Source organism: Nyctibius grandis, chromosome 31 (genome assembly GCF_013368605.1).
Source record: "Nyctibius grandis isolate bNycGra1 chromosome 31, bNycGra1.pri, whole genome shotgun sequence".
Classification (NCBI taxonomy): domain Eukaryota; kingdom Metazoa; phylum Chordata; class Aves; order Nyctibiiformes; family Nyctibiidae; genus Nyctibius; species Nyctibius grandis.
The window spans coordinates 1,498,061-1,524,816 of record NC_090688.1 but is presented as its reverse complement, the minus strand read 5'-3'; the positions used below and the strand labels follow the sequence as shown (position 1 = coordinate 1,524,816).

The 26,756-nt window shown below is 51.0% G+C and overlaps 1 protein-coding gene across 2 annotated transcripts; it reads left to right on the top strand.

The window, feature by feature from the left end:
• Positions 1 to 932: 932 nt before the first annotated feature.
• Positions 933 to 25,395, top strand: BTBD2 (BTB domain containing 2). Of its 2 annotated transcripts, XM_068420750.1 has the most exons (9): positions 933 to 1,561; positions 7,490 to 7,609; positions 10,577 to 10,733; positions 14,450 to 14,555; positions 15,356 to 15,553; positions 18,389 to 18,581; positions 20,264 to 20,351; positions 22,101 to 22,247; positions 22,778 to 25,395. In XM_068420750.1, exons 1-9 carry the CDS (start codon positions 933 to 935, stop codon positions 22,937 to 22,939), a joined length of 1,800 nt encoding a protein of 599 aa, XP_068276851.1. In that variant the 3' UTR covers positions 22,940 to 25,395. The 2 variants fall into 2 exon arrangements, with proteins under 2 accessions (XP_068276851.1, XP_068276852.1); XM_068420751.1 differs by lacking the exon at positions 22,778 to 25,395 and having other exon boundaries at positions 18,389 to 18,537; positions 22,101 to 22,220.
• Positions 25,396 to 26,756: the final 1,361 nt, after the last annotated feature.

The window sequence follows — 26,756 nt, the reverse complement described above, 5'->3', positions numbered from 1 at the left end:
GCGGGGACCCGCTGGCCAGCGTGCCTTTCTGCCGAGCAGGTCTCGCAGGATCTCGGTGGCAGCAGGGCACGACCAGATCAGGCCGCTGCGGATCAGCCTGTCCCCAAGGAGAGCTGCGGCTCCCCAGTACGCACCGGGTAATACCTGCAGCGCTCCGGGTAACGTGGTGCTCCAGGCCTGGCATCAGCAGCCTGACACTGGGCTAATCATTCTGAGGCATTGCTGGGTACAAAGCAGGGTGTCTTGGGGACGGCGGAGGCTTGGCTTTCTGCTTTAGAGGAAAAGCTGGCTTGTGAGAGCACGAAGGGAGTGAGCGGTGCACCCTCCATGTCCCCCCCCAAGGCTGCCCCCCCTTCACCTTCACACTCCCCAGCTGCTCCTCTCCGTGGCCCAAACCTCCCTCGCTCCTCACCCCTCAACACTGACCCTTTTCATCACCATAACCCTCACTTTCCCCTCCATGAATTGCCCCCCTTTGCCCCTCATCCCCCCTGGAATGACTGCCCCCTCATGGGATGGCCCCCTCATCCCCCAAACTGCCCCTCAGGGTTCACCCCTCATCCCCCAAACTGCCCCTCAAGGATCACCCCTCATCCCCCAAACTGCCCCTCAGAGATTGCCCTCTCGCCCTCCAGAACTGCCCCTCAGGGCATTGCCCCCCTCACCCCACAAAACTACTCCTCAGGGATTACCCCTCATCCCCCAAACTGCCCCTCCGGGATCGCCCCTCTTTCCCCTCAGGGATCGCCCCCTCATCCTCCTCACTCCCCCCCAGGGATCGCCCCCCTCCCCTCACGCCCCGGCACTCCGGACCTTCCCGGCCCGGCGCGGCTCCGCCCGCCGCCCCACGCCCTCTCCCCGCCCCGCCGCCGCCGCCGCCGCTCCCGCTCCCCCCCCCCGGCCCGGCCGGCGGCGGCGCCGCGCCGTCCCCCATGCGCCGCTGCTGCCCGGCTCTCTGCATCAGCACCAGCAGCCCCCGCCGCGGCGGTGCCTCTCGCCCTGCCGCCGCCATCGCCATCGCCGCCCCCCTCCCTCCCGCCGCCGCCGCCGCCGCCGCCGCCGCCGCCGCCGCCGTGTCCCGCCCGCCGCTCCTGGTGCTGGTGCTGCTGCAGCGCCGCCTCGCGCCGCCCGTTGCTGCGCCTCCGTCGCACAAGATGGCGGCCGGTGGGAGCGGCGGGGGCCCCGGGGGCCTCTCCTCCTCCTGTCCGCAGCCGCCGCCGCCGCCACCGCCGGGCAACGGCGCCGCCGCCGCCGCTTGCACTAACGGCGCCCCCGCGTCGCCTCCCGGCCTCACCTACAACCAGTGCGGCGCTGCCAACCCGGTGGCGAGCGGCGGCGGCGCGGGGGGCCCGGCGGCAGCGGCGGTTGCGGGGGCGGCGGGGGCCGCCGGGGGAGCGGGCGGTCCCGGCGGGGCGCTGCAGCGGGAGCCGGTTTATAACTGGCAGGCGACGAAGCCGACGGTGAAGGAGCGTTTCGCCTTTCTCTTCAACAACGAGGTGCTCAGCGACGTGCACTTCCTGGTGGGGAAGGGCCGCGGCTCGCAGCGCATCCCGGCGCACAGGTGGGCTGAGCTGCGGTGGGGGGGGGGACACACACGCGTGGGGTGCCCTACGAGTGGGGACCGGGGCGTCCGAGGTGGGCTGCGGGGCACACGCGGGCCGCGGGGGTTTCCCGGTTCCCGTGGTGGCCTGGCTAGGCCGTGGGGGGTGGCCTGTAGGCCGCGCGAGGTGGTCGGGGGTCCCAGGCCTTGGGACAGGCCGCGGGGTTTGCTGTGGGGTGTCTGGTGGTCCCGGGCCTTGGGACAGGCCGTGGGGTTTGTTGTGGGGTGTCTGGGGGTCCCGGGCCTCAGGACAGGCTGTGGGCTGGGTGCGGGGTTTGCTGTGGGGTGTCCGGGGGCTCCCCTGCACCCTCTGAGGGTGATGCGCCAGCGGGGGGGAGGTGCAGGATTTGGCCCTTCTGTGCGTCTCTCATGTAAGGAGAAAGGGGGGTCGAGTAACTTCACCCCGCGTTTTATCCGCCGTCGGGAGCTGCCGAGCTCGGGGGGGACACACTGGCCTCGGCAAGCCCCAGCTCCGCTCCAGCCTGGGACACCCCGGCGGGATGGAGGGAGCTGGGCAGCACTGGGGTCCGGAGCGTGGGTCCCCCCGGTTTGGGAGGCGACCCTGCCCCTTGGCATGGTCAGTCGCTGTCGCCTCAAGTCTCTCCCAGCCCTCGGATCCATGTCGTGTTTCTTTTTACAGTCACCAGCCCAGGTGACAGGGTCCAGCTTTTAGCTGAGAGTGTTTTCCCTGGAGGGGAGGTGCGACTGGGGCAAGCACAGGGGGGGAAAAAACCCAAATCCCTGGATCTCACTCAGAAGCAATCCTTGTTTTTTTGGGTAATGGAGGAGAGGAGGAGTCGTCTCCAAGACTGCCTGATCTCTGCCGACAGAAACAGGGATCAGTGAGAGCGTTGGGGATCAAAAGGAAAGAGCAATGATTTGAGAAACCAAATTTCTGCCACAACATTTTCTTTTAAAACTAACCTTTATTGAATCTTTTTCTGAAGCCTGATGTTTTAGAGGGGTAAATCCACCACTATAAAACAAAACGCCATGATTCGGGAAGAGCTGTGTCGAGAATGACATCTGGGCATGAGGTAACCAGTCGAGGTTAACGTTTAAGGCCGAGCTGCCATGTAGGAGTTTGCAGCTCTGAGCTGCTCGCTCCCGGAGAAGCTGGGAATTGCCTCCACCTGCATAATGCAAAACCGATGTGGCTGAGTGACATTCGGCTGCTTCTTGGGGCAGCTCCGGTGAATCAGTGTGTGCCTCTCGCAGCCCTCCGCTCCGGGAGGTGCCTCTTGGGCTGCTCGGCTGTACCAACAGCAAAGGCAAGAGGCTTTCGCTTTAATTGGGGTGGGGAGCTTGGCAAAGGGAGCCTCGCTCCAAATTATTTCAAACTATCCCTTTTTTCCTACATGCTTGTGCTCCTGCAAGTTTCCCCTTCAGATTTCCCCTTTTTCTCTTGCTTTCCGAACCAAACACACTTGTTCTAGGCTGGTTTGAGCGTTTAGGGGGTCAGTTCTGTTCTTTTATAATTTGAATCTTAATTAGTATTTGAGGAAGCTTGCTCCTGTCCTGAGAACTAGCTTGCTAGGTGGTGGTGGGGGCAATGTTCAGCCCAGAAATAAATGGAAAATAAATGAAGCTTTAAAAAAAATAGCCCCAAAGTGAAATGCTTCTTGATTGCTCTGAAATCCATCCGGTGCTCTGGGTGGTAAAGATAGAACAGTGTGTCATGCAGTGACGTCCCACTTGCGGATTATATAGATTTTAGTAAAACTTGCCTATAAGATATTACAGTTGGGATATCCTGATGATTCATGAAGTGCTGTGGTTATTTCAGAAACAGAGAGCTTAAAATAAAACCACCCAGACCCCCTTCTGCGCTCAGTTCTCCCACAGCAGCCTGACAGCAGAAGATATTTTGCGCTGGAATTGAGTCGCAAAGCAACTATGAATTTAATTGCAGTAGGAGAATATCCTAAATAGGATTCGTGGACAGTGGTTTGAGGAGTGGTCTGCAATATCTTACTCGTCGCCTTTGATGTGGCTGCGTGGTGCGTTAGAAATTGCCAGCTTTGGCAGCAAAAGTGGTTAGCACAAAGAATCTTGAGCGTCGCATCCTGCAGGAGCTGGAGGTGATAGTGCGGCTGCTCCCTGGTCGGGCTCCTCAAGGAAGGAGCAGAGCAGAGGTGGCGTGTTTGGAGGTTGAGGTAGTTAAGGAGAATATATGCGAAGCGACCACAGGTGATGTCCACACATGGTGGTGGTGCAGGGAGGAGGTTTCGGAGTGTGACATCGCTGTAAGTTCAGGTGCGTTTCTACGAGAGTCTGGAAACTTCTTGTAGATAAATGGCAGAAGTGGCTGTGCTGGGTTTGACTGATGGTGCATCTGTCCCATGAGGCATCTGCAGCCCTGAGAAGATCAGATGTTTTCCCACCTTCAGGAGGCTCTAAATGCTGCGCAAATTACTTGTGTACCCTGGAGTGAGCTCGATCTCTGCGCCGTGAGCTCGTTCCCTCTTGCTGCTGAATCAGCCATGAAGAAGATGGAATGGCCTTAAGTTTTCTTGATGTCAAGGCCAACAAACGCCGGATGGAGCAGGCTGTCTCAAAGCTTCACGATGCTGACATGGCCAAGGTCAACGCATTGATTAGGCCCTGCAGTAAGAGGGAAGGTTTTTGGTTTTTTTTGTCCTTTTCCAGATCTGCTTCATCAAGCACAACATCAATGAGATTAGAAGCATCTAAATCTCATCAGCCAGGAGCTGTGTGGGTGTGATAATTAGGCTTGTTAATTGGCCAGAAAACATGGCCCAAAAGGGAACAGGGCAAGCATGTGGCGATGCACCCCTGCGTATGCTCCAGCCTGGGAGATCTGCAGCTTGGAGCCAGTCTGTGTAGGTTTTTGGCTGCTGTTTCCAGGCATCTCTCTCCTGACCTCATCCTGTCTTTTCTTGGATGCGTATTAACGTGCAGGACCTGCAGTGTCGTGTACTGAGGTGTCCCACTGCTCGGCTCCTGTGAAGGACTTCTCCTTGGGGGGTCTTTGAACCTGCCTCCTGCTTGTTTCACCTGGTATTTCTAGTCCTTGTGCTGGAAAGATGCAGCAACCAAACAATCATTGTTCATTAGCTTCTTGTCACCTACAGTTTCACCGAGCTCCAGCATGTCACGTGTTGCTCTGTTCCTGTGCCAGCTCTTCTGGCATAGATATTTTAAGATTCCTCTGCAGTGGAGTGGATGGAGGAGGGAGGTGGTATGCAGTGATGGAATAGTTGTGGTTCTTGAGTGGTTTATTTTATTATTGGTATTATCATAGTGCCTAGAAAGGGAGCAGGACTGTTGGGTATACAGATTAAACCAGGTGACAGGCAGAGATGCCAGGACTGGGTAGGAGAAACGGTGCACGTCCCTGCTTCTCCTGGAGTGTCTTTAAAATAGCTTTAAGTGTTCACTTTAGCAAGAGTAAGAAGACACCATGAAGAGAGAGGGGTTTTCATACGTTGATTGTGTTCACTTCATGTTTTAAGGGAACTTAAAATTTAGAGTCCTGTGCATCTCCCTGGGATCCCTTGAGGGCTCAGCAGTTAAAAAAAATCAGACTGAGTGAAATGGAAGCAAAAATTTGGGAGTTTTTCAAAAATTACTGCCCTTTTGAAATTTCTTCTGAAGGCTGTCTGCTCATTGAGGATGGATGCTGTGCTGGCTGTGAGAGTGAAAATTTTAGAGTGTAATTAATTAATGTTAATTTTTAGGAGCGAATAATGCCCGCGATTGTCTTGCCATCGTCACTGCTTTTGTAGGAACGAGGATTTTTGGTTCATCTGGCAATTCTAGTATTGCGAACAAGGTTTTTTACTTGTTCTTGACATTTTTCTTCAGAATTGTTTGATAAAAATATGCGTGTGTGTACTTTTGGGTTTTTTTTAACCGCTGTGGTTTGTCCCTAGCTCTCTTAACTGATCAGAAACAATACAACCCGGCTTGTCAGCCAAACAGTCTGTCACGGCAAACAAGCCCGGCACGTCCGCAGCGCTTCGCTCCATTGTGTCTGTGGAAGGCCTCCTCTGGATGGGAGCGGAGTAAAAAGCGAGAAAATTAAAAATTTTGTTGAAAAGGAGAAGAAAAAAGACTTCTGCCTTATTTCCTACTGCAGCAGAATCTAACTGAACTCCCCTTTAGTGACAGGCTTTCCTTGGGGTCCGAGGACTGGAGGTTTCTGTCTTGTGCCTTCTGTCCTGTACGGTTTTCTGCCTGCAGTTCTTGATGATTCTCTCTGTTGAAGCGTGTGTCAAACCCCGCTGCAGCGAGAGCCCCTGAATTCTCCAGTTTCTTCCTTTTACAGCCGGTTGGAGAGGTGGTTGAAGTAGTCACTTCTGCAGCCTGGGCTTCTCTGCTTCCCCACGCTGCTGAGCTGTGTGACCGTCATGGCCTGTGCTGTATTTAACTTCAGGGAGCTGCTTGAGCGCAGACACCAGGAACAAGATTCATGTCCAGAGAAGGGCAACGAAGGTGGTGAAGGGTCTGGAGTGTGATGAGGAGCGGCTGAGGGACCTGGGGGGTTTAGCCTGGAGAAAAGGAGGCTCAAGGGGAGACCTTCTCGCTCCCTACAACTGCCTGAAAGGAGGGTGTAGTGAGGTGGGGTCGGTCTCTTCTCCCAGGTAACAAGCGATAGGACGAGAGGAAACAGCCTCAAGTTGTGCCAGGGGAGGTTTAGATTGGAGATCAGGGACAATTCCTTCACAAAAGGGTTGTCAAGCGTTGGAACAGGCTGCCCAGGGCAGTGGTGGAGTCCCCATCCCTGGAGGGATTTAAAAGCCGTGTAGATGTGGTGCTGAGGGCCATGGGTTAGTGGTGGTCTTGGCAGTGCTGGGTTAACGGTTGGACTCTATGATCTTAAAGGCCCTTTCCAACCAAAACGGTTCTATGAAGATTGCTTTACTGGGGAAAACTCATCTCTGCATTTTCAAACAAGAAAAGTTCTCACGGTGGCTTTTCTAAGGCATAAGGCAGGTGCAGCAGCTTCAATATACACAGGCCTCTCAGCAGGTCTGTGCCTCCTCCTAAAATAGGAGTGGTGTTTATCAGTGAGGGAAATCATCTTGTTTACATGGGAGCGCTGGAATATTGTGTTCGGTCTCAAACCTGGTTTGTGGGAGTTCTTGCTTCCTATTTCTTCAGGGCCGATAACGTGCTTCTCACCATTAATTACCACGTAAACTCAACAGTGGGAAAGGTTTTGTGTGCGCCTAACGGTGCTAGTTTGCTTCGAGTGAGGTTTTCTCTGCCTTCTACGCTAAGCCTGGAGCAGGTTTTGGATGGAAGGAGACAGCAGCGTGCCTGGGGAAGGCAGCTCCTGTGGCGGGTGCTGCAGGAGGTGATGGTGTCTGCAGCTCCCAGTGATGCTGTTGGTGTGACTTGCATGTTTTGAGAGCTTGCTCTGCTGCCACCAAGGATGTCTTCTGGGGAGAAGGGAGGAGGATGGGTAGTGTGGAGTGACAAGTTTTCTGCCTTTTCAGTACGTGACTGTGGGGAATTGCACCAAGACTTGGGCTCTGTTCACTGGAAGAACTTGAATTCCTCAACTTCATTGTTTCTGAGCTTCTCAACTTCATGAACGGTCTGTAGGCTCCTACGAGGACTTTACAAAGCAGCCACGTATATTCTGTTCCACAATGCCCAAAATCTTGTCTTTGGGGAACCATTACTACGTTGTACACTGGGACAGGGCTCAAAATGAAGTTGCTTGCAGCTTCGGTGGTTTTGCAGTAAAGGAGCAGACAGCCTGTCACTCCCTTCTGTTGCAAAACACTTTTGCTTTAACACTAGGAACGATTTGCTTTCCCTGCGGATGGCCTTTGGGAATAGCAACTAGCCTGGGATTTTTTTGGAAAGTGAATATAGTTTAACATTTTTTTTTTCTTGTTTGTTTTTTAATGTTAGGTTTGTGCTGGCTGTGGGCAGCGCAGTCTTCGATGCGATGTTTAATGGTGGAATGGCCACAACTTCTACAGAGATTGAGCTGCCTGATGTGGAGCCTGCTGCCTTCCTAGCTCTGCTGAAGTAAGTTTCCTCTAATGAACAGTATAACTGGAATGGACAGATTTATTGTAGAGAAGGATATTTTTAATGAAAGCAGTGAACTTTTGTAGAGTGGGGATGGTTGTTTCTAAATAAAATGCCTCTTTGTTGATCAGTTCAAGGGCGTTTAAATGCTGGTGTTAAATCCCTCTTTGTCCTGGGTAGAAGTCTAGTGTAGCTACTGCATGCAAATATCTGACTCGCTCCGTGTTGTATAGTTAATATATAGTTAAATGAATACACCCTCCTGCTGCTGATCTGCAGTGTGGGCAAAACTAAACTGGATAGTTGATAATTTTGTAAATAAATAGTTTTATATAGTTACACCACACAAATGCAGCAACAGGGAGGTGTCCTGGTTAGCAGTTGGAATAAGTGCACGTGCTGGCCCTTGTAGTTAAGTTGATACTCACCTGGTTGGACGTTGTCTTATAAATTCTCATTCATTAATTGGTTTGGTGCGATCCAAATGCTATTTGAGAGAAGTGGGGAAAAGTAATCCTCTTAAAGCTCTGTAAGTTACAAATACTTTGGAGCTCATTTCGGTTCTGAGCAAATGAGCAAGTTACAACAGGTAAGCAAGGGTGTGAAATCAGGGTCAGCCATTCTGTATGGTATCGCTCCTTGTGTGTGTTTTATTTCTCTTTTGGAGAGCTGCTTTTGAATTCACATTTACAGCTTGTGTTGTAAGTCTGCACGCTGGGGGAAGGAGGAGGGAAGGGGCTGTAACATCCTATTCAACAATTTCTTTAAGCTCGGCTGGCGCCGTGTGACATCCAGCAGCAATCCTGAATGTGTGCTGAAAAGTCATTGTCCCGTTTCTATAGGATTTCTGTAACCTACTTCCGGGGTTTCCACTCCTGTGCTCTTGACATGTTCCCTGCTTGCTTCCTATTGGGAACAATGACTATATATAGCTTTGGCACACTTTTTGCTTTACCTTCAAAAAGTGCTTCGGTCATGACTGTGCTGCTATCTTAGAAGATTTTAAAATTGATCTTTGCTAAGAATGAAAGGCCAGAAATAATAGGGAGCCCGTAGCCCCCTGCCCTTTGGCTCGTTTTAAACCAGACACCAGCACATGGGGAATCCCTCTAGTTGCTGTATGACTCTGTCAGCCAGGTAGGTCTCTCTGGAGTGCAGAGTTAGTATCTATCTTTAAAACTTAGGCTAAAATATCAAGTGAATTAGAGGCAAAGTCATGTTGTTTGCCTGCTAGTGCTGAGATTTCAGCACTTGTATAAACAATATGATCTTGGAAGAGAACCCTCATCTGAAAAGACTAAGGTGATGAGTATAGGTGGATTTCAACAGAAATGTTTATATTTTGTATAGGAGAAATTGTGTATGGGTTATTCTCAGTGCCTCTAAAGCTTGCAGTTATGCTACAGGAGCTGTGCATGCGGTCCAGTGATACCTTAGATGCTTAAATCTAGAATCAAACTGTCACTTTTAAAATGCTCAGAGCTTAAAAGTGCCAAAGGAAGTTTGGATGCTGTGTTCCAGCAGGAAGCTTACCAAGTATGTGGTATGAACCCTCCTAGAGTAAAACCAGGCCCTCCAAACACTGATCTGAAATGGCAGCTGATCCTTACATATGTCTTTGGACCTGGTCCAAGCCATGAGCTAATGCTGTAGAAGCAGGAGCTTATCCAGGGACAAAGTCCCCATCCTGAATGTTCAGCAGAAGGTCCCTTCTGGACACTAGATTGTGATTGTGTTTGTGGGCTTTAATAATCAGCGGTAATTGCGTAAGAGATCCTTTATTATTATTATTATGTTCATGGTAACCCAAAGAACATTTTTGATTGGGGTTATAACCTAAATCTTCTAAATTGATACTACACTTTTTCAGAGTTTGAGCCGCCTCTTAGTATACACTGTTTGGACTGTCATAAAAATAAGTACTAACATAGTCATTGCAGTAAATAGAACTAGTTGTTTTCAGAGCAACAGTGTTCTTTTAAGCTTGTAATAAAAAGGATTACTTAGTGAAAACAGGACTGGTGAGGGGATGTGCACAAAATACATTCCTGAGCCTGTGACTTGTTGCTGTTTCTTCGTGCCTTTCAGATCCTGATTGGCAAATGCTCGATGGATTAAAGGAAAAACAGTAAACAAAAACCACATGGGATTAGCACTAACATCTAGTGTGTAGCTGGTTTTACTGAACTCAGCCTGTCAGGTCCCGTTGTCTCTAATCAGCATGCTTGGGTATGAGGAGGCTCGCTCAGGCTTCCTATGAAGACCTTTGTTTTTCCATGTGGAATGAATGTACTTCCTTGTTTTGGCTGCTGCTTTCCTAGCAGCGTGGCAGTCCTTGTTTTTCACTGCAATTAACTCTTGCTTTATGCTGAAGTTACACCGTGTGCTGTGCTGTAACATCTGTATAATGAAATGAAACAATTCAGTATATAAAGTGAAGAGGGGAAAGTGGGGTATGGATAAAACACCTCATCTGCAGTGGATGTATGTATTTGAGTGCTTCTGATCCCTTTGGAATTAGTGTGTAAAATGGAGCTTCTCTTCTGAAGGAGGCAGACAGGATTGAATTTTTATCCTTGTTTAGTCAAATTGAACAGCCAGAAACATGAATTTTAAGGAGTACACTCGGCCATAGACTGTTGTAGCCTAAAGAGCTTACTGCTTATGGGATGCTAGGCAGCTTGAGGTGCTTCAGCAGCTATCCTAGCTATTTCATTCATTAAAAGTTATACTGTAAAGAGTGGGGGGGGGGGGGGGTTTAAAAAAAAGAAAAAAAGAAAAAAAGCTTCTCCTTGGTAAACCAGTCAGTGGAAAGGATTTGAAAACCCTTCCATCTCTCACGTATAGGAAGTGGGGCTGGGATGACGGGCAGAAGCACAAACATGGTTTTTTATGAATTGCCAGTGTTTTTACCTTGTTACCTTATTGGCTTCACCACACCAACGTTTGTTTCCGTGCTTTCAGATTTCTTTATTCGGACGAAGTTCAGATTGGACCAGAGACTGTTATGACAACACTTTACACAGCTAAAAAATATGCAGTTCCAGCCCTTGAAGCTCATTGTGTGGAGTTTCTTAAAAAAAACCTCCGAGCAGACAATGCATTCATGCTTTTAACACAGGTGAGTTCGCAGTCGTTTGCATTAAGTTCTTCGAGCAAGGTTCATCGCAACAGGAAAATAGAAGTTTTGTGATCATCCAAAATGGAGCAGTTCTGTGTCACTTTGAATTCTTCTTTACAGGAGTCTAGTGCAGGTTCTTAAAAAGAACAAGAAAATACAGCAAATGTTGCTGCAGTTTCAGATCTGCTTTCTGTTTCGGGGTGGCGGGCAATTCCTTCCGCAGCGTGAGCCGGGGAAGAAATTAACAGGGTGGAAAGATTTCATCTGCCAAGAAGAAAAGTGAAATGAGAGGATTTTCACGTGTTCAGATCAGGACTGGTGTAATAAGCTTTCCCGGTGCAAAGCTTGCTGCATCTAGCTAGTCAGGTGGGGGTGAAAGAAAAAGCAGCTTTTCCATGAGTGCTTGGGTTTATTTTCCTAGGAGAGGACCAAAGCGATCTCTTCCTCAGCCCGTTCCAGCTCACCCTCCCGCTGGACTGAAGGCCCACAAACCTGGAGTTTCAGTGCAGCTGTGTTTCTTGACTCTTTGTGGGGCCGGTTGCGCATCCTTGTGCCCCTCTGTCTGATCCGATCTGTGAGGGTTGGACTCCTCCATCTTCCAGTTGACTCTTCCAAGCAGCAAACTAGAAGACAGTGTTTACAGCTTCTGCTTGAAGAAGATCAGACTTTGCCTGCAGGTAGATTAAAGGTTCTTCCCAGTTCCTAGCCCCATCTTTTCTTTCTGGTCCCTGCCACTCTCTCTGCTGACAGCTGATGACATATCAGTGACTTCCACAGTGCTGTCACCTGCGTGTTGCGGCATCTGTAGCATTGCCAGGGACACCCTGTTCTGGGTGGTGTAGGAACAAGAAACAAACAGGCATTGTGTGTGCGAGTTTCTTTCCTTTAGGGAATGGGCATACTTCTGCCTAGCTCCGGAGGAATATTTCTGATGGGCCAGCTCAGGAAAGCTGCCGTGATTTCTGATGTCAAACAAACTTTGCAGAGGAGTTTTCACAGCTGCCATGACTTGGAAACCAGTGTCTTAAGGTGGTCTGGCTCTGTCTTGCCCAGCATATCTGGCTGTTGGCTGTTTTCCTCCTTGTCAGTACAAGCGTCTTTCAGGCTCTGACTGTAGTTATCGCATCGGTGGCGGTGTCTACACCAGCAGCTTTCACAGAAATTGAAGCAGTGTTGGCCTGAAGCAGCCGCTGCTCAGCTCGTTGCTTGTTTGCCATGATCAGGCTGGGATTTTATTTGAGTTTAAGTATTTGGATTGAGTTCTCAAAGTAGTTCCATGTTACGTTGCTGTTGTAGATACTCTTCACTGGTAGGATTCAGCTACTGCTGCAAAATACCATGTCCCTCTTTACACATCTTCTTTTTAATTTGGCCCTTTTCCACATGCCATAAACGGGTGAGGCAGCCTCTGAGACAGGGGAGGAACCACACATGCACTACCCTGGGGAAGATTCAGGACTTAAAGGTTCTTGCTTGGGTGATGGTAGCCAAATCTGCACTCCCATCTGATGCGTGGTAGGACAATTGTAACTCCGTGGCTGCAGCTCTCCCGTTCTTTGGGTTCAGCAGCCTGCAATCTGAAAGATCAGAAGCTGTGATCCAAGAGCAGAGAAGAGGTCTTTCCTGTAGGCTGAAGTTTTGAAGAGGCATCTTACGCCAGCCATCAACTCATGAGGATCAGAGGTGTCAGCTTTTTGGTGGCATTCTTTATGCAGGGATTTTTGCATCATGCTAAGTCTCTGTAACCTGACTTTGCTGCTTTGGCAAGGTAACATTTAGGTTCGTGATGACTTCCTTACAAGTCACAAAGGTCCTTCTTTGGCAAAAGAGGAAGGTGTCCTAGTTTTTAAGGTATCGAAACCAAGATACTGCCTGGCACTTGTCAGCTGCACTGGGGCAGCTCAAATGCCGGATGGAGACAGGCTTTCCTGGTTCCTTTTGTTTGTGGCTTCTCCATTATGATTAATTATCAGTGGTGATTTGTATCTAGTTTATGTTCACTATTGCAGTATATCAAGTCTCTCAAATGTTTGAGGCTGGTGTTCTTTGAGAAACATGTCTGTGTCCTAATGACTGGCTGCACGAGGCACCTCACTTACTGGATCTGTTCTCAGGATGCTCTCGGTTCTGGTCCTTCAGTGTGAAAATTGGCCTCTGTGTTCTACTTTTACTGCAACAAATTGACAATTTGTACAGTCAGTTACAGACCTGAGATGCATCTTGTACAAAACATGTCCCAACAGGCTTAAGATTGTGGACCTAAGATCACAGAGCCCCAAACCTCCTTTGTGTGTATCGTTGCTGAATCCTGCTGGTCCAACAGCTACGTCGTTGGCAGCATTTCAAGCAACGGCTAATCTCTGGCAGAAATATCAGTGGCAAATAGCCCTCCTAATTGATCATGCCTCATAGTGAACCGTGATCCTCTTTCATGCCAGACGTACGTGCAGATGTCACTTTGATCAACAAGGGAATAATAGCTTGCCTGAAGCTGCTGTGAGGGAGAACTCTGCGAGTGTAGCATAAGTCCTTCATGTGTCAAAAGAGAGCCACTACAGTAGTAAAGTCTGAGTCAGTCACAGCTTTTGGATGCCAGGAGTGCAAGGCGCTGGCAATCCTCCAGCCCCAGGAGCAGGTGACGACTGCAGAAGCTTCCCTGGTCCCTGAGAAAACAGAGAGTTGTTTCAGCTCTCTGCGCTTGAGGTCTCGGCATCAAATGTTGCCCTTGCTGAGGTCTACAAGCCCACGAGCAAGGATTAAGCAGAAGATGCTCAACAGTGCTAGCCTCCAGGTGTGACTGAATTCCCAGCCCAAAACACCATTTTTAAACCTTACCTGTGGCAGTGAGTTAAAGTCCCAGTGTACTCTGGCTCTAATGTTGGGTGTGGTGTTAAGGCGGTTGCTTCCTAAATAGCAAAACCAAAGTATTAGAAATAAGAGATTGTCTTAGTGGCTTTTGTGTGTTCCCACCTCACTTCTGCTTATGCTAGGCACAGGGCTGGTGACATGTCTTGGCGCTCCAGGGGGATCTGAAGTGGTAGTGAAATGTTATGAGACTGCACTTAAGTTGGGCAGAGAGATTCTGAGCAACTCTCCAAGCTGCATGCAGGCTTTGTTTGGAATAGTAACTTGTTTGGGGGGGAATTCTGTAAGGTAAGTAGATGAGAGTAGCTGTTTCTGTGCAAAACACGCACATGCTCTAAGCAGGCTGCGGACCCCGCAGGGTTTTGCACCTCTCTGGACCACAAGCAGCGTGCCTGCTAAGGCGTTTTGCTAATACGTGAGGTCAGTGTGACTGCGTTCTTACAGAATAAGCTGTCTCGGCATATTCCTAGAGTGAGCAGGCCTTGGAGTCACTGGGCAAAGCTTTCTTCTAAATATAAAAATGATGGAGTAAATATTACCCTCGCTCAGCTGACACGGTCAGTATGGCGCTAGAAAGCACTATAGCCCCGTTAACTGATGTGATGTGAAAACAAAGACGTGCCCGAAGACACGCGCGGCTGAACCAGAACTGATGCCAAATGCAGATTTTTCTAGCGTTTGCCTTGTCATGCCTAACTGCTTGTGAAAGGCTGCTGCAGCCCAGTGAATCCCTGAGGCAGACAGGCAGAGTATTGCTGATGGAGATGGGCTCTGGGAGAGAAGAGGGGGGTCCTTACTTAGCGTAAACTTTAAAATACCTTTTGTGTTAATGACTGCTGCTTCATTACTAGGCAAGACTTTTTGATGAGCCTCAGCTGGCCAGCCTTTGCCTGGAGAACATAGACAAGAACACGTCAGATGCCATCAACGCGGAGGGGTTTACAGACATTGATCTGGGTAAGCTTTTTTCCCCTCCTCCCCCTACATGCTTTCATAACAAGCTAACTTCTAAAGTTATTACACGTTAATGCTTGGCGCTTCTCTGTCGGGGCTTTGCTGTTCTGGAGCGACCTGTTGATGAACAGTCTCTGGCAGTAAGTGGCTAGAGACAAGGCATTTGCAAAAGAGCATGCTTGCTTGCAGAAATACCCTGGGATCTGCTTATTTTGATGCAACTTGATTTTTCTGGGCATGATGTAAAGCCCCTTTCCTCTGTTGGTGTTGGCAGGTTTTGGGTGGGTGTAACTTGCCTTCGTTTGTGGAGTTGGCATTGTTCCCCCAGCCTTTGTCAGGTTTTGGAGTTAAAAAGGTGTTGCGTTTTTTGGAAGCAAGAGCTGGCTGTTTTAATTATCATATGCAGTTTCTAAACTTGCTGGGCACGGTTAATAAACATTAAAATTCAGGCTTGAACCTTCTTCTAATGAGATGGACTGTGGAGGTAAGGCACGGGTAACCTTCTGGCTTTCATGCTGCTCGCTTCATCCAAATTTGACGTCAAGTAAGTTGCAATTCATTCTACTGCACTGCCATTAACATGCCAATTAAATGGGCACTGTTTGCTGCTCCAGTGGGTTACGTGCTTATGGAATATGCAGATGTATCTTCCTCAGGGGCTGTAGGCAGCACTTTTGGAAGCTGCTGTTTTTTCAGTTGCTTCTCTTTTACTTACCCTGGCTGTCCACAGGGTACTTCTGGCGAGGTAAAATGGGGTGATTGAGTTAGTGCCTAAAGTTGTCACTGTCTGTCCTGCCTTGCAGACACCTTGGTTGCGGTGCTGGAGAGGGATACCCTGGGGATCCGGGAGGTTCGTTTGTTTAATGCAGTGGTTCGCTGGTCGGAGGCTGAGTGTCAACGGCAGCAGCTTCAGGTGATTCCAGAGAACAAGCGGAAAGTCCTGGGCAACGCGCTGTCTCTTATCCGCTTCCCACTGATGACTATTGAGGAGTTTGCAGCAGGTAACTGAACAAAGGCGTTTCTGGCAACCCTGGTCTTTGCTTTCTCTGAACTACAGAGGATCAAGTACATGAAAATGGATTTTCTCTGTGTGTCCTGTAGTAATTGAAATTTGAGATTATCCCCTATTCCCACTGATCTGCAAAATCTACTGTGTAAATGTTATTTTCATCCGTGATCGTTCACTCTTGTTTTAAAGACTACGGTGCTCCATCAGGTAGGAGCGAGTTGGATCATAGCTGTTTGTACTCATGGTATGTTTGGGTGGTTACTTTCTCATTCAGCTGAGAGCAAAGATCCAAACAGGGATTCCCATGCTTTCCTTTCTAACCATTCCAAGCGTTTGAACTGCACAGAGCTAATGGAGTTGCAAATAATTGGTGTTGATTGTAGCCTGCTCCTAAAGAGAAACAAGAACGTTTCTCCCCATCCTCTATTTTCTGCTGCCTGTAGTGTGTTGACCGTGTCTCGCTGATGCTGTTCAGAGCAGAGCCCAATAACAGAAAAAACTTTCAAAATGTTCTTTGAGCTGAAGGGTTGGCGTTGTTTAGTCTGTGCCTCAAAGCATTTTTCAAGTTTATGGTAAGATCTGGAGCTACAAAGATGTCTAAATCATTTAACAGTTTTGACTAAAGTTTTTTTTGTTTTGTTTTCATTGCCTGTTGTCTTTGACTTCATACTCTGGTGATTCTCCAGGGGTTGAGAACTGGCCATCAGCTGAAATAGTTTTAATGCTGGAAGACACCGTGGAGCCATTTTCAAAACTGAAACTTGTTTTAGGCTGCAGTTGTGTGTACAAAGAAGCAAAAAGGGTCCCTGACACCATTTCCTTTGCAAGTGACTTCTCAAGGCAGAGATGACGTCAGCGTATCGACAATTAATGTACACCTTTCAAGATGAAGAGGGGTATTAGGAAGAAGTAAATCTGTGCTTAAAACTTGGTACCCACTTTCTGTTTTGCCTGTCGCAGCTGTGATGTGGTCTTAGGGACGTGAATTTCTTCTGAAACGGCTTGGTCAGGGAGGCAGAGATGTGATCATCCGAGCTGGGTGACTTCCCTTTGTGTTGGCACCGGGTGGAAGCACGGCACGCTCTGTTCCTCGTGCCAAACAGCAGCTTTGCAGCAGATCACAGGCTGACCGGCCGGGTTGGTGGGAGAGAGCATCCTCCTGGATAGGTTACAGCTGTCAGGGCGGTTCGTGTACACCAACCTTTGCATTTTTCTGCAGATCCTGTTACCTCCACCCCTTCCTTCAAATCTTGTGTCATTCAGTCTCGCTGGGAGGAATGTGTTAATTTTGGCATATTTGGGTTGAAGCCTTTGAGCTGGGAATGTCAATGCTGTCTCACCACTGCCTGTTCGACGTGGATCTTTGCTTAGTCTTCTTGCTTTGAGAGAAGCTCTGAGTTTTCTCTGTTTTAAACTAAAGGATGAACAAAAGAAACCCCAAACCTGAGAGACTGCTGGTCAGCTGTTCCTTAAACAAGGGACTACCGTGGAATTGCTTCAGCTTTGTCCTCTTTCTGAGTTACTCTGATTTCTTTGGTGATCACAGCAGAGGTAGGAGAGGGAAACCACTCCCCTCCGCCCCCCTTACCCAAAAGCAAAAATAAAAGGATTTTTACAGGCAGTGGTTTCACCAGTTTATTGTATAATCTGGTATCAAACAGGGAGGTTTGCATGAAGATGTTTGAACTGGCAAATGCGTCACTCCCTTCCCTTAGAGCAAGTAATTTGAAACATCTGAGATTTGAATTCCAGCAACACAGGATAAGTTCAGACATGATCAATGACGGCTGATTTTTGCCGAGCAAAGTATCTGTGAGCTCATTTATCTGGTAACAGTTGACTTCCTTAAATCCTTTCATCTCTACCTATTGCAGCCTTGGACTGTGTTACGGCTGCGTAACATCCGTGCTGAATTTAACCAACTACAAGTCGTTTTGGACCAACAAGTAGCTAGGTGTTTGCTTCCCACATTAAGGAGCACTTAGTGCTGTTGTTTCTGCAGTGTGCAGGAGTCTTGTTTCTGTTAAAAGCCTCTTGCAAATGGAGGTGCAGAGCAGCTTTGGACTCTGTTGCTAAAAGACTTAATTTTTATCTGGTTCCACTTTTGAAAGTGTTCGAAGTAGTTTCCAAAGCCTGAGTTTAGCATCACTTTGGAAAAAGCATCTAGTTACTGGAGAAAAGATGAGAATGTGTTTCTACTCTTGCTCAGATCGCTGGCTTTTTTCCCTCGGTTCTATGATAAAGGTATTTTAAAAAACCCAAACAAACCCAAAGCAGGGATTAATGCCTGAGGGAAAGGGGGAATCAAAGCAGGGCATGAGCTGAACCACCTTTGTCTTCACTGAAAAATACTCCTGTACTTTCTAAGTTGATGGTAACCAGGTGACATTCCCTCCTGCTACCCCTCATGGGCTTCCATGGTGTCTTAACAGTAATGTTATAAAATACCGGTGCGGATGTATGAAAATCCCTCTCTCTTATCAGCATCATCATCTCCTGAGGGAGTGGGGGAAGGCTTAGCTGAATGTTTGAGGTTTTTCAGCCAGTCCTGTTCACCAAATGCATTTTAGCTCTGTGGAGCTGTGCCCTTAAATCACCGTTCCATGTACGTGCTCTGTACGGAGGCTCCGCAGCCCACGACTGGTGTGCAAATAAAAGGCAGGCAGCACGTTTTTGTCTGGGGTTTGACTTCACTTTGACCATGTGTGGTGTGGGTTTGGCCCGCTCTTAACTTGCAAATCAAGTTTCCCTCCCCATGTAAATCCCCAAAGCATCCCTTCTGGTTTCTGAGGGCTGACTGCGTCGCTGCTTCTGTGCTCCTCCGCAGGTCCTGCCCAGTCGGGGATCCTCACGGACCGGGAGGTGGTGAGCCTGTTCCTCCACTTCACAGTGAACCCGAAGCCGCGGGTGGAATTCATCGACCGGCCGCGCTGCTGCCTGCGAGGGAAGGAGTGCAGCATCAGCCGTTTCCAGCAGGTGGAGAGCCGCTGGGGGTACAGTGGGACTAGTGACAGGATAAGGTCAGCTTCTCTGCTCGTTCTGCTGCTGATAGATACGTGTTTACTGAGCTTTGAACCTACTCTAGGCCTAAACCCGCCAGGTTACGTGCTAGACTCTGACTTCCACCGTGTTGTGAACCCTGAAGGGAAAGCGTTTTGCTGGGCAGAAGCATCGTCTGATGCATTAACCCTCCCGTGCAGCTGCAGGCTGCTGCTTTGCTGCTGGATTGGCAAAGGTTTCCAGCAAATGTGGCCCTCCAGCACAGGCCTTTGGGGGGATTATTTCTCTCCTTTTCAAGTGGCTTCCTGCAGCTGTATGAGCATGTAGCAGTTGGAGTCACCAGGCAGCTCATGGCTTCCTCCTGTGCCTGGGCATGTCGACTAACCAGTGCTCCATCAGGTCACTTCCCTGCTCTGCTCTAAGTGTAAATGTGGCTTGTTGAAGCCCCTTAGTCTGGCCTGTTTGAGGGAGTGGTTAGGATAAAACGCTTGCTGCGCCTGCTTTTCTGCTGACATCTGGTTTGTTTAGACCTAAGCTTGTAGAGAAACAGCAAAGCCCCGTCATGGTGACAGAGACGTGGAGCTGTGGCGTGGCCAATGGTGCTTTACAAGCTTTGTGTGGCCAAGCAGTTAGAGTGAGACAGGAGGTTGTCGGAAAGCCTTGGTTATTTCCTGATTCATCTTTGTCTTGGGTGGAAGGGGGACATGCATTAATACAGTTCTCTCAAATTCTCAAGATTTTTCATCAGTGGTTCTCTTGCATATCGACAGAGCTGTTGGTTGGACCTTTTGGGCCGTTAATCTCCGTACAGGAGATCGTAATTGGAAGAGCTGCGAGCTCCAAACACTGCTCTCAGACCGAACATTCAGAGACCTTTTGGAGCTTGTATTTGCCTTCAGGTTCAACCACTGGCAGCAGCAGGGTCAGCCTTCAGCAAGGCTTGGGTGCAGTCTCAACGCTGAAGGTTTTATGCTGGTTGCAGAGCAGTGGCTTCTCGCTTGCTGCAGGTGCTTGTTCTTGAAATGTGCAGGACTGAAAGAGCTGGTGGATGGGTGAAGAAATTGGGTGGGTGGGTTGGCAGGCGCTGAGGCTTTCTGCTACCTGAGACGATGGAGTTGTAGTGGGGCAGGGGGGTGAATATCCTTCCCCTTGCTGCCTTAGGAATCTTCTTTTCTACTCGTGGGTAACTCTTGAGCGCAGCTACCCTGCAGCTGTATCCAGCAAATACTCAGGAGCACATTAACGATTCTCCTCCAGTGCTCAGCGGTGAAATATCTAATGACACTTTAAGTGTTCTTTGCTGTTCCTTTGCTGGCAGGGCTGCCGTGAGGGTGGGCACTGCTCCACGCTCTGCAGGCTGCCCTGCCTTTGCCTGGCTGGTGGCTTGGTGTGCTGACATCGTACCGCAGCCTTGAAACACCTTCTGAGCCTGGACTCTGAAGTTCAGGGGTGGGATTGTGCAGCTTTGTGTTTTATGTGAGCAAATAAAATTATTGCCAGCCCATTAGGAGAGTCAAAGGTGTAAACTTTTGGTTTCTGCAAAGGATTCACTTATCAGTAAGAGCTGCATTTAAAACTGTAGTATGTTTGATTACATCATAGGTATAAAATTAAAGTGAATGAAGATATTTGTGTGTTATCCTCGTACTAAAACAGTACAGGAGCGGCGAATTGGTCTGACTTCCCTGATCTGTTCTTGCAGGTTCTCTGTAAACAAAAGGATATTTGTAGTTGGGTTTGGATTATACGGATCCATACACGGGCCAACGGATTACCAAGTAAATATACAGGTAATTCCCTCCACTGTGTTAAAAATACGTGCTGCCGTAGGGACTAAGTTACACATTTTAGTGAATATGCAACAAAATCAAGTTAGAAGGGACTGTGTTTGTTTCCGAGATCGGGTGGTTGACAGATGTAGTGAGGGCCAGATGGGGCACTGGGGATAAGAAGGATTATTGCTTTCAATTTTATGCAGCCTCCCGCTGCATGCGTCACTGCAGTATCTCCCCAAGTCTGCTTGCAGCCTTTGAAAATACGTCTCGGAGAGTTGTGCTGCGGTTGGAGAAGAAGCTGTGCATGTAAGGCCAGGTTAGATGGGGCTTGGAGCAACCTGGTCTCGTGGAAGGTGTCCCTGCCTGTGGCAGGGTGTTGGAACTAGATGATCTTTAAGGTCCCTTCCAACCCAAACCATTCTATGATTCTATGACTGTCCACGCCGAGCAGGCCCGAGGGCAGTTCTGCCTTGCAGGTGCTGCAGCAGCAGTTGGGTGCTCCAACAGTGGGTGCTGCAACAGTGCTTGGACTGTGTTTTGCTCCGAGCTGTACAAATGCAGTGGAGCAGCCGCGGTCCAACCAGGGAAGAGAAGAAAGCGATTGCTGTGCCAGTGCTGGGCCTGTGCAGTGCTCGTGTGCGGCCTCACGTCGTCAGCGTCCCGTTTGAGATGACGAGTAGGACTGAGGGAGACTCGGGGGCCTGAAGTCCATCGTGATCTTGTTCAAAGGCTGGGGCAGCTTACAGAGATCTTGGGTGCCTTGTTCTGGATGAGTGGATGTAACCCCAGTCTGGATCACTTGAGAAGAACCATCCACAGGAAAGTCACCGCAGCCCAGCACGGCTGCTGTGACGAGCACAGTCTGTGAGGACTTCTGCCTTAGTTGTCAGGGTCTCCCTCTGGTGCCCCTGAGCTCTTGGAGGAGAAAGGCAGGTGAAGATCTAAGCGCCGAATATCGGCCTGCAGTCCTCTGCCAGGCTTCAGGCTAAGGAGGGGTGGTCTTGGGCTGTCTGGGACCCAAGCCCACAGTTCAGTGTGATCACAGCACCAAAGGTGGACATAGTAGAAGTGATCCTGCCCCTCTGCTCCGCTCTCCTGAGACCCCCCCTTCAGTGCTGCGTCCAGCTCTGGGGCCCCCAACACAAGAAGGACACGGAGCTGTTGGAGCGAGTCCAGAGGAGGCCACGGAGATGCTCAGAGGGCTGGAGCCCCTCTGCTCTGGAGACAGGCTGAGAGAGCTGGGGCTGTTGAGCCTGGAGAAGAGAAGGCTCTGGGGAGACCTTCTAGCACCTTCCAGTACCTGAAGGGGCTACAGGAAAGCGGGAGAGGGGCTTTTGACAAGGGCATGGAGTGACAGGATGAGGGGGAATGGTTTTAAACTGAAAGGGGAGATTGAGATGAGATATTAGGAAGAAATTGTTGACTGTGAGGGTGGTGAGAGCCTGGCCCAGGTTGCCCAGAGAAGCTGTGGCTGCCCCCTCCCTGGCAGTGTTCAAGGCCAGGTTGGATGGGGCTTGGAGCAACCTGGTCTGGTGGAAGGTGTCCCTGCCCGTGGCAGGGGGTTGGAACTGGATGGTCTGTAAGGTCCCTTCCAACCCAGACCAGTCTGTGATTCTATAAGTAACGGGACAGCGCAGTTGCAGTGGGGCTGGTCAAACTGTTGAGTCCCTCAGACTCAGCCCAGTTCGGGGGGGTCACACCTGCGCTGGCGCAGGGCCGCATTCAACTGACTGTGCAGATCCAAAGTTACTGCGTGTCTTACAGATCATCCACACGGACAGTAACACGGTCCTGGGGCAGAACGACACGGGCTTCAGCTGTGACGGCTCATCCAACACTTTCCGGGTCATGTTCAAGGAGCCCGTTGAGATTTTACCCAACGTCAACTACACGGCGTGCGCTACCCTGAAGGTACCGTCCTGGGGCGGCGCGGGGGAGAGGGTGAAAGCAGGATCCTGTGGTCCCTTCCGTGCAACGTGGCTCTTGCTCTGCATTTTTTGAGGCCTGTAGTATAGTCTCAGGGGCTTGCTCTGGAGTCCTTCCCCTGGCGCGTGTGCGATGTGCGTGTTCCCCAGCAGCGTTCAGAGTTGGTTTTTAACTTGTCTTGCAAGTGGACAGTAATTAACCGGCTGCATTAGTGATGAAGCGATGGGGTTGGTTTTTTTTGGTATATACAGATAAGCTGTCAGTTCTGTGGGCGTGTAAGCCAGAGCCTGCCTGCGGTGCCTCAACAAAGTTGATATTTAACTGTTGAGACCTGGTTAAATGTAGTGTTAAGCTCTGACAGAGAAGAGAACTTTGCTCAAAATACCTGAGGAGCAAGAGCCAGGAAGGAAAGGAGGTGCTGAGCTCTGCAGAGCTCGTTGCTTCGGGCCAGGCTGTGGGGCCCAACCTCCCAGCAGGCTCCTGTCTCGACCTCTTGTCTTCTGTGACTATCGCAGGGTCCAGATTCCCACTACGGAACCAAAGGACTGCGCAAAGTGATCCACGAATCACCGACAACGGGAGCCAAAACCTGCTTTACGTTCTGTTACGCGGCTGGGAACAACAACGGCACTTCCGTGGAGGATGGACAAATCCCAGAGATCATCTTCTACACATAGTGCAGCTGCGGAGCTGGCTCTGGACTCCTCTTCCCCGTCACCCTCCAAACTAAATTTCTGGCTGAGTTTGACCACACCGATTGGAGCCACACTAGCCAAAGGTCTCAGTAAAATCATTTCAAAGCTCATGTTTTGCCTTGTGCTAGTGATTCTGCTGCTGTCACGTACCAGCCTAACTGGTAGACCAGTATCATTCGTAGGTTGTCTGTGGCTAGTCATTTTTCACTTTACTGATTAATCCTATCTAACAACATGCCCTTTTTTTGACTGTAATGAATGTAGATGCTTTTCCACCAGTCAGAAGCATGGAAACGAGCGGCTCTGGGTGTGGTTGGACTTGCTGCGAGGAGATAATCCTGCAAAAAGACACAGGCAAGGGCTGTGGTGGCCCATCCCCTTCCGCTCGAGCTCAGCAGCGGAGGCGAGGTGCTTTGCCACGCCTGTGGCCAGCCCATGCCCGGCCCCTTCCCTCCCTCCCGCCAGCCACGGCACCTGCAGCCGCCTTCAAATAATTACGGAGTGGCCTTTTCCCTGAGCTTCGCTGGTTCAGCACTACACGGTCTTGAGGGAGACCTCAAAACCCGAGCGCCTCTGGAGAGGCTGCGGCGTTTCCATGCGCTTCTCGCTCGTTTGTGACAATCCTTTACCGTGGGCAGTCGGTGCCAGCGCACTGCCCTCCCCTGCGGCACCGGGCAGGGTCAGCGGCTCGGGCTTGGCAGGCTCTTCCCTCGCCACACCGGAGCCTGGCGATGCTTTCAAACTCCGTAAGCACGTTTCACAGGATGGGTGATCCCAGATACCCCCGTGCAGCCTTCGGCAGCAGGATGCCTGTGGTAGGCGCTGCCATGCCCAGCGCATCCTTCGCAGATAGTGCCGGGGTTGGGCAGTTGAAGCGAGCGAGGGACCTTGCCTCACCTGCTTCCCCCGTTCCTGTGCTGTCGTTGCTGTTTTCATGCACGTTTCAATGCATTTTCTCTTTGTTCGTTGCTGACCCGCCCCTGGGCCGCTGCAGAGCCTGCTGTGGAAGAGGAAGAGAGGCTTGATGTGCACCTGCCCGTTACCGAGTAACGCAGCAGAGGGATGAGGAGTTGTGAAACGGTTTAGGAAGATGTTAAAAGTTTGGGTTTTTTCACAGAGTGGTTGGGGTTGGAAGGGGCCTCTGGAGATCATCCGGCCCAACCCCTGCCAGAGCAGGGTCACCCAGAGAATGTGGCACAGGGTTGTGTCCAGGCGGGTTTGAAATCTCCAGAGAAGGAGACTCCCCCCCTCCCTGCGCGGTCTGGGTGGTTGGACGGGCGCGGGAGGAGGATGCGGTTTGGCAAATACCACCCGGCTTTGGGCTGTTGAGCTTGGTGATCATGAAGACACCCCACTCCTTCCCTGTTCAGGGCCCGGTGCTTTTCCCTACAAGCAGGTACAACTTGAGCTGAGGAGGGCAGGCTCTGTCCTGCCAGGGAGGAGGGGGGTGGCTTGTACTTGTGGCTGCCCCCTGCTTGAAGAATACGAGACTATTTCCTCCTCCTCCTCCTCTGCAGAGGAAGCTGTCATTAAAGCTCTGCTTGGCAGCGTGGCCAGAGCCCCCCGAAGTCTGTGTGGGACTTGCTGGCGGGGGTGGTGCTGCCTCAAAGCTGAGGTTCCCCTTTGCAAACCTGCTCCAGGCACACGGAGCTGTTGTAACTCGCTGGGCAGTGCTTGTCACCGTGTTTAGCTGCTAGAAATGAAAACGTGGTTGTCCTTGGCTGGTGCCGAGGGCTCGGTGCCTGCTCCCTCCCTGGGGAAATGCCATCTCCTCCTCTTCCTGCCTCTGTTGGGCTCTGTCCTGGGGTTGGGGCTGGCCGGGTCTCTCCTCAGCAGCCGCGCAGCAGTGACGCTGTCAGGAACACCCCACACCTCCTCACCAGTAGCTAGTTAGAGATGTCAATAGTGTGTTACGTTCTCTAGGAAGACGTTGTAAGATGTGTACATTGTAAGCCTGCTTCGGGGTCGGATGTTTTGAATAGGGCCAGTACTTAAAAAGAAAAAAAAAAAAGAAAAAAAACAAGTGATGGATCCAGGAGTGAGTGATTGAACCTGACTCGGGGAGAGGGATTAGCAGCCCGGGCAGCTCTCTCCCCACATCCCCCCCTTTCCTGCCATCACCCCACAGGGCAGGTCTGGGAGGGAGCGGAGTCCGACTGAACTACACCGCAGCAACTGCTGTTCTTAACGGCTTTTAGGCAGTTTGATGCAATTCTGGCTTTTGTAGATAGATGAATGTCACTCGTCGTTGGCCGTGCCCCTTCCTGAGAGTAGGAGCCGTTCTCTTGTACCGCGTCACCGTGGGAGCAGGGCTGGGGCTGTCGCCGCTCCAGCGATGAATGTATCCGCCGCTCTCGTTCAGTGTTCACACTCTGCTTTCGGCCGGCTTTGTGATTTGTAAATAGGAAAATCAATAAAGACATTTCGGGTTGTCTTTACGGAGGTTTCTTTATGATTTGAAGAGCCGCCGGCGTGTGAAAGGGACGGTGGAAGCAGGGGGCCCTGTGCTGAGCTGGTTCCCGGCCCTTCTCTCCCAGCCCAGGGCGTGGGGTCCTGGGCCTCCCCCTCTGCGGTGCGAGGGGTGCGCCGGGCTCCTCGGGCGTCCCCGAAGGCAGATCCCTCGCTGCTGGGGAAGCCCAAACCCGTGGGGGACCGAGATCACGGAGCCCGCGTGTCTCTGGGGGAGGGAGCGGGCGTTATCCTGTCCCTGTGCATGGTACATTTTTGCTTGTCATTTTATGACTGAATTTCTTTAACCTTAATGGAAGGGTTTTGACAATTAGTCACTCCCTAAAAGCTGCCCTGGCCCTTGCCGGGGTCAGTCCTTGCCTTTGAAAGAAGAGACCTTGCTGGGAGCGAGGTGTCGAGGGCTGGTCCCTGCCCTGCCCGCGCAGGCAGGACTGGGAGGCTGCAAGTGGCGGGTGGTGGGGCAGGGATGAGGGGTGGGCTCTGCCCCCCCCTTCCACCCCGAGGTCCCCCCCTGTGCCCCAACAAAGCACCTTCCAGCAGCTCCCGGCACATTGCTCACCTCCTTGGAGCCGGGGCTCTGCCCTGGAGGGAGCAGCGGGGCCGTGTCGGAGCCGCCTGGTGACTGTGATCCCCTGGGCTAGGGGCTGCCGAGGAGGGTGGGCTGGGGGGAGCCTCCAGCCCTGGGCCACCCCGGGCTGGGGCACTTTGGTGGCCCCAGCATCCCAGGAGCAGCAGGGAGGGACCTCAGCCTCGCTCCTCAGCTCTCCAGGAGGCACGAGGTCCTGTGACCATGGCTGGATCTTGCCTGGCTCAAGCATGATGCCCATCCTGTCCTCTCCTTCCTCCTCCTCCTCGCGAGGCCGAGGGCTCCCCCAGCTCCCTCACCCCATCGGGGCTGTGGCCCTTCAGGCTGGAGCCCCCGGCCAGAGCCCGGCTTGTGTCGGAGCACGGGGGGGGTCCGGCTGGGAGCTGCCCTCCACCACCCAATCCAGCCACGCAATCAAGCACAGAAAAAAAAACGTGTGAGGTTTTAAAGATTTTTTTAATTTTATTTTTTAATTGTTTTTATTAAAAAAAAAAAGCCCCTAAATTCTATGGCTTCCAGGAAGCATCAGAGAAATTGAAATGCCGTTTCTGTACACTTGGTTTTAAAGCAGTAACTAAACTCGCGATGGAACAAACGCCCTCACGTACAATCTCAGGATTTGGACTCCTCGCTGGAAGGACAGCGAGTCCCGGGGGGGCCACACCGCCGTCCTCGGCTGCCCCCGTGGCGAGCGCAGAGGGTCCGGAGCCGGGCAAACCCCCGCGGCCGCTGCCCTTCCCCTCC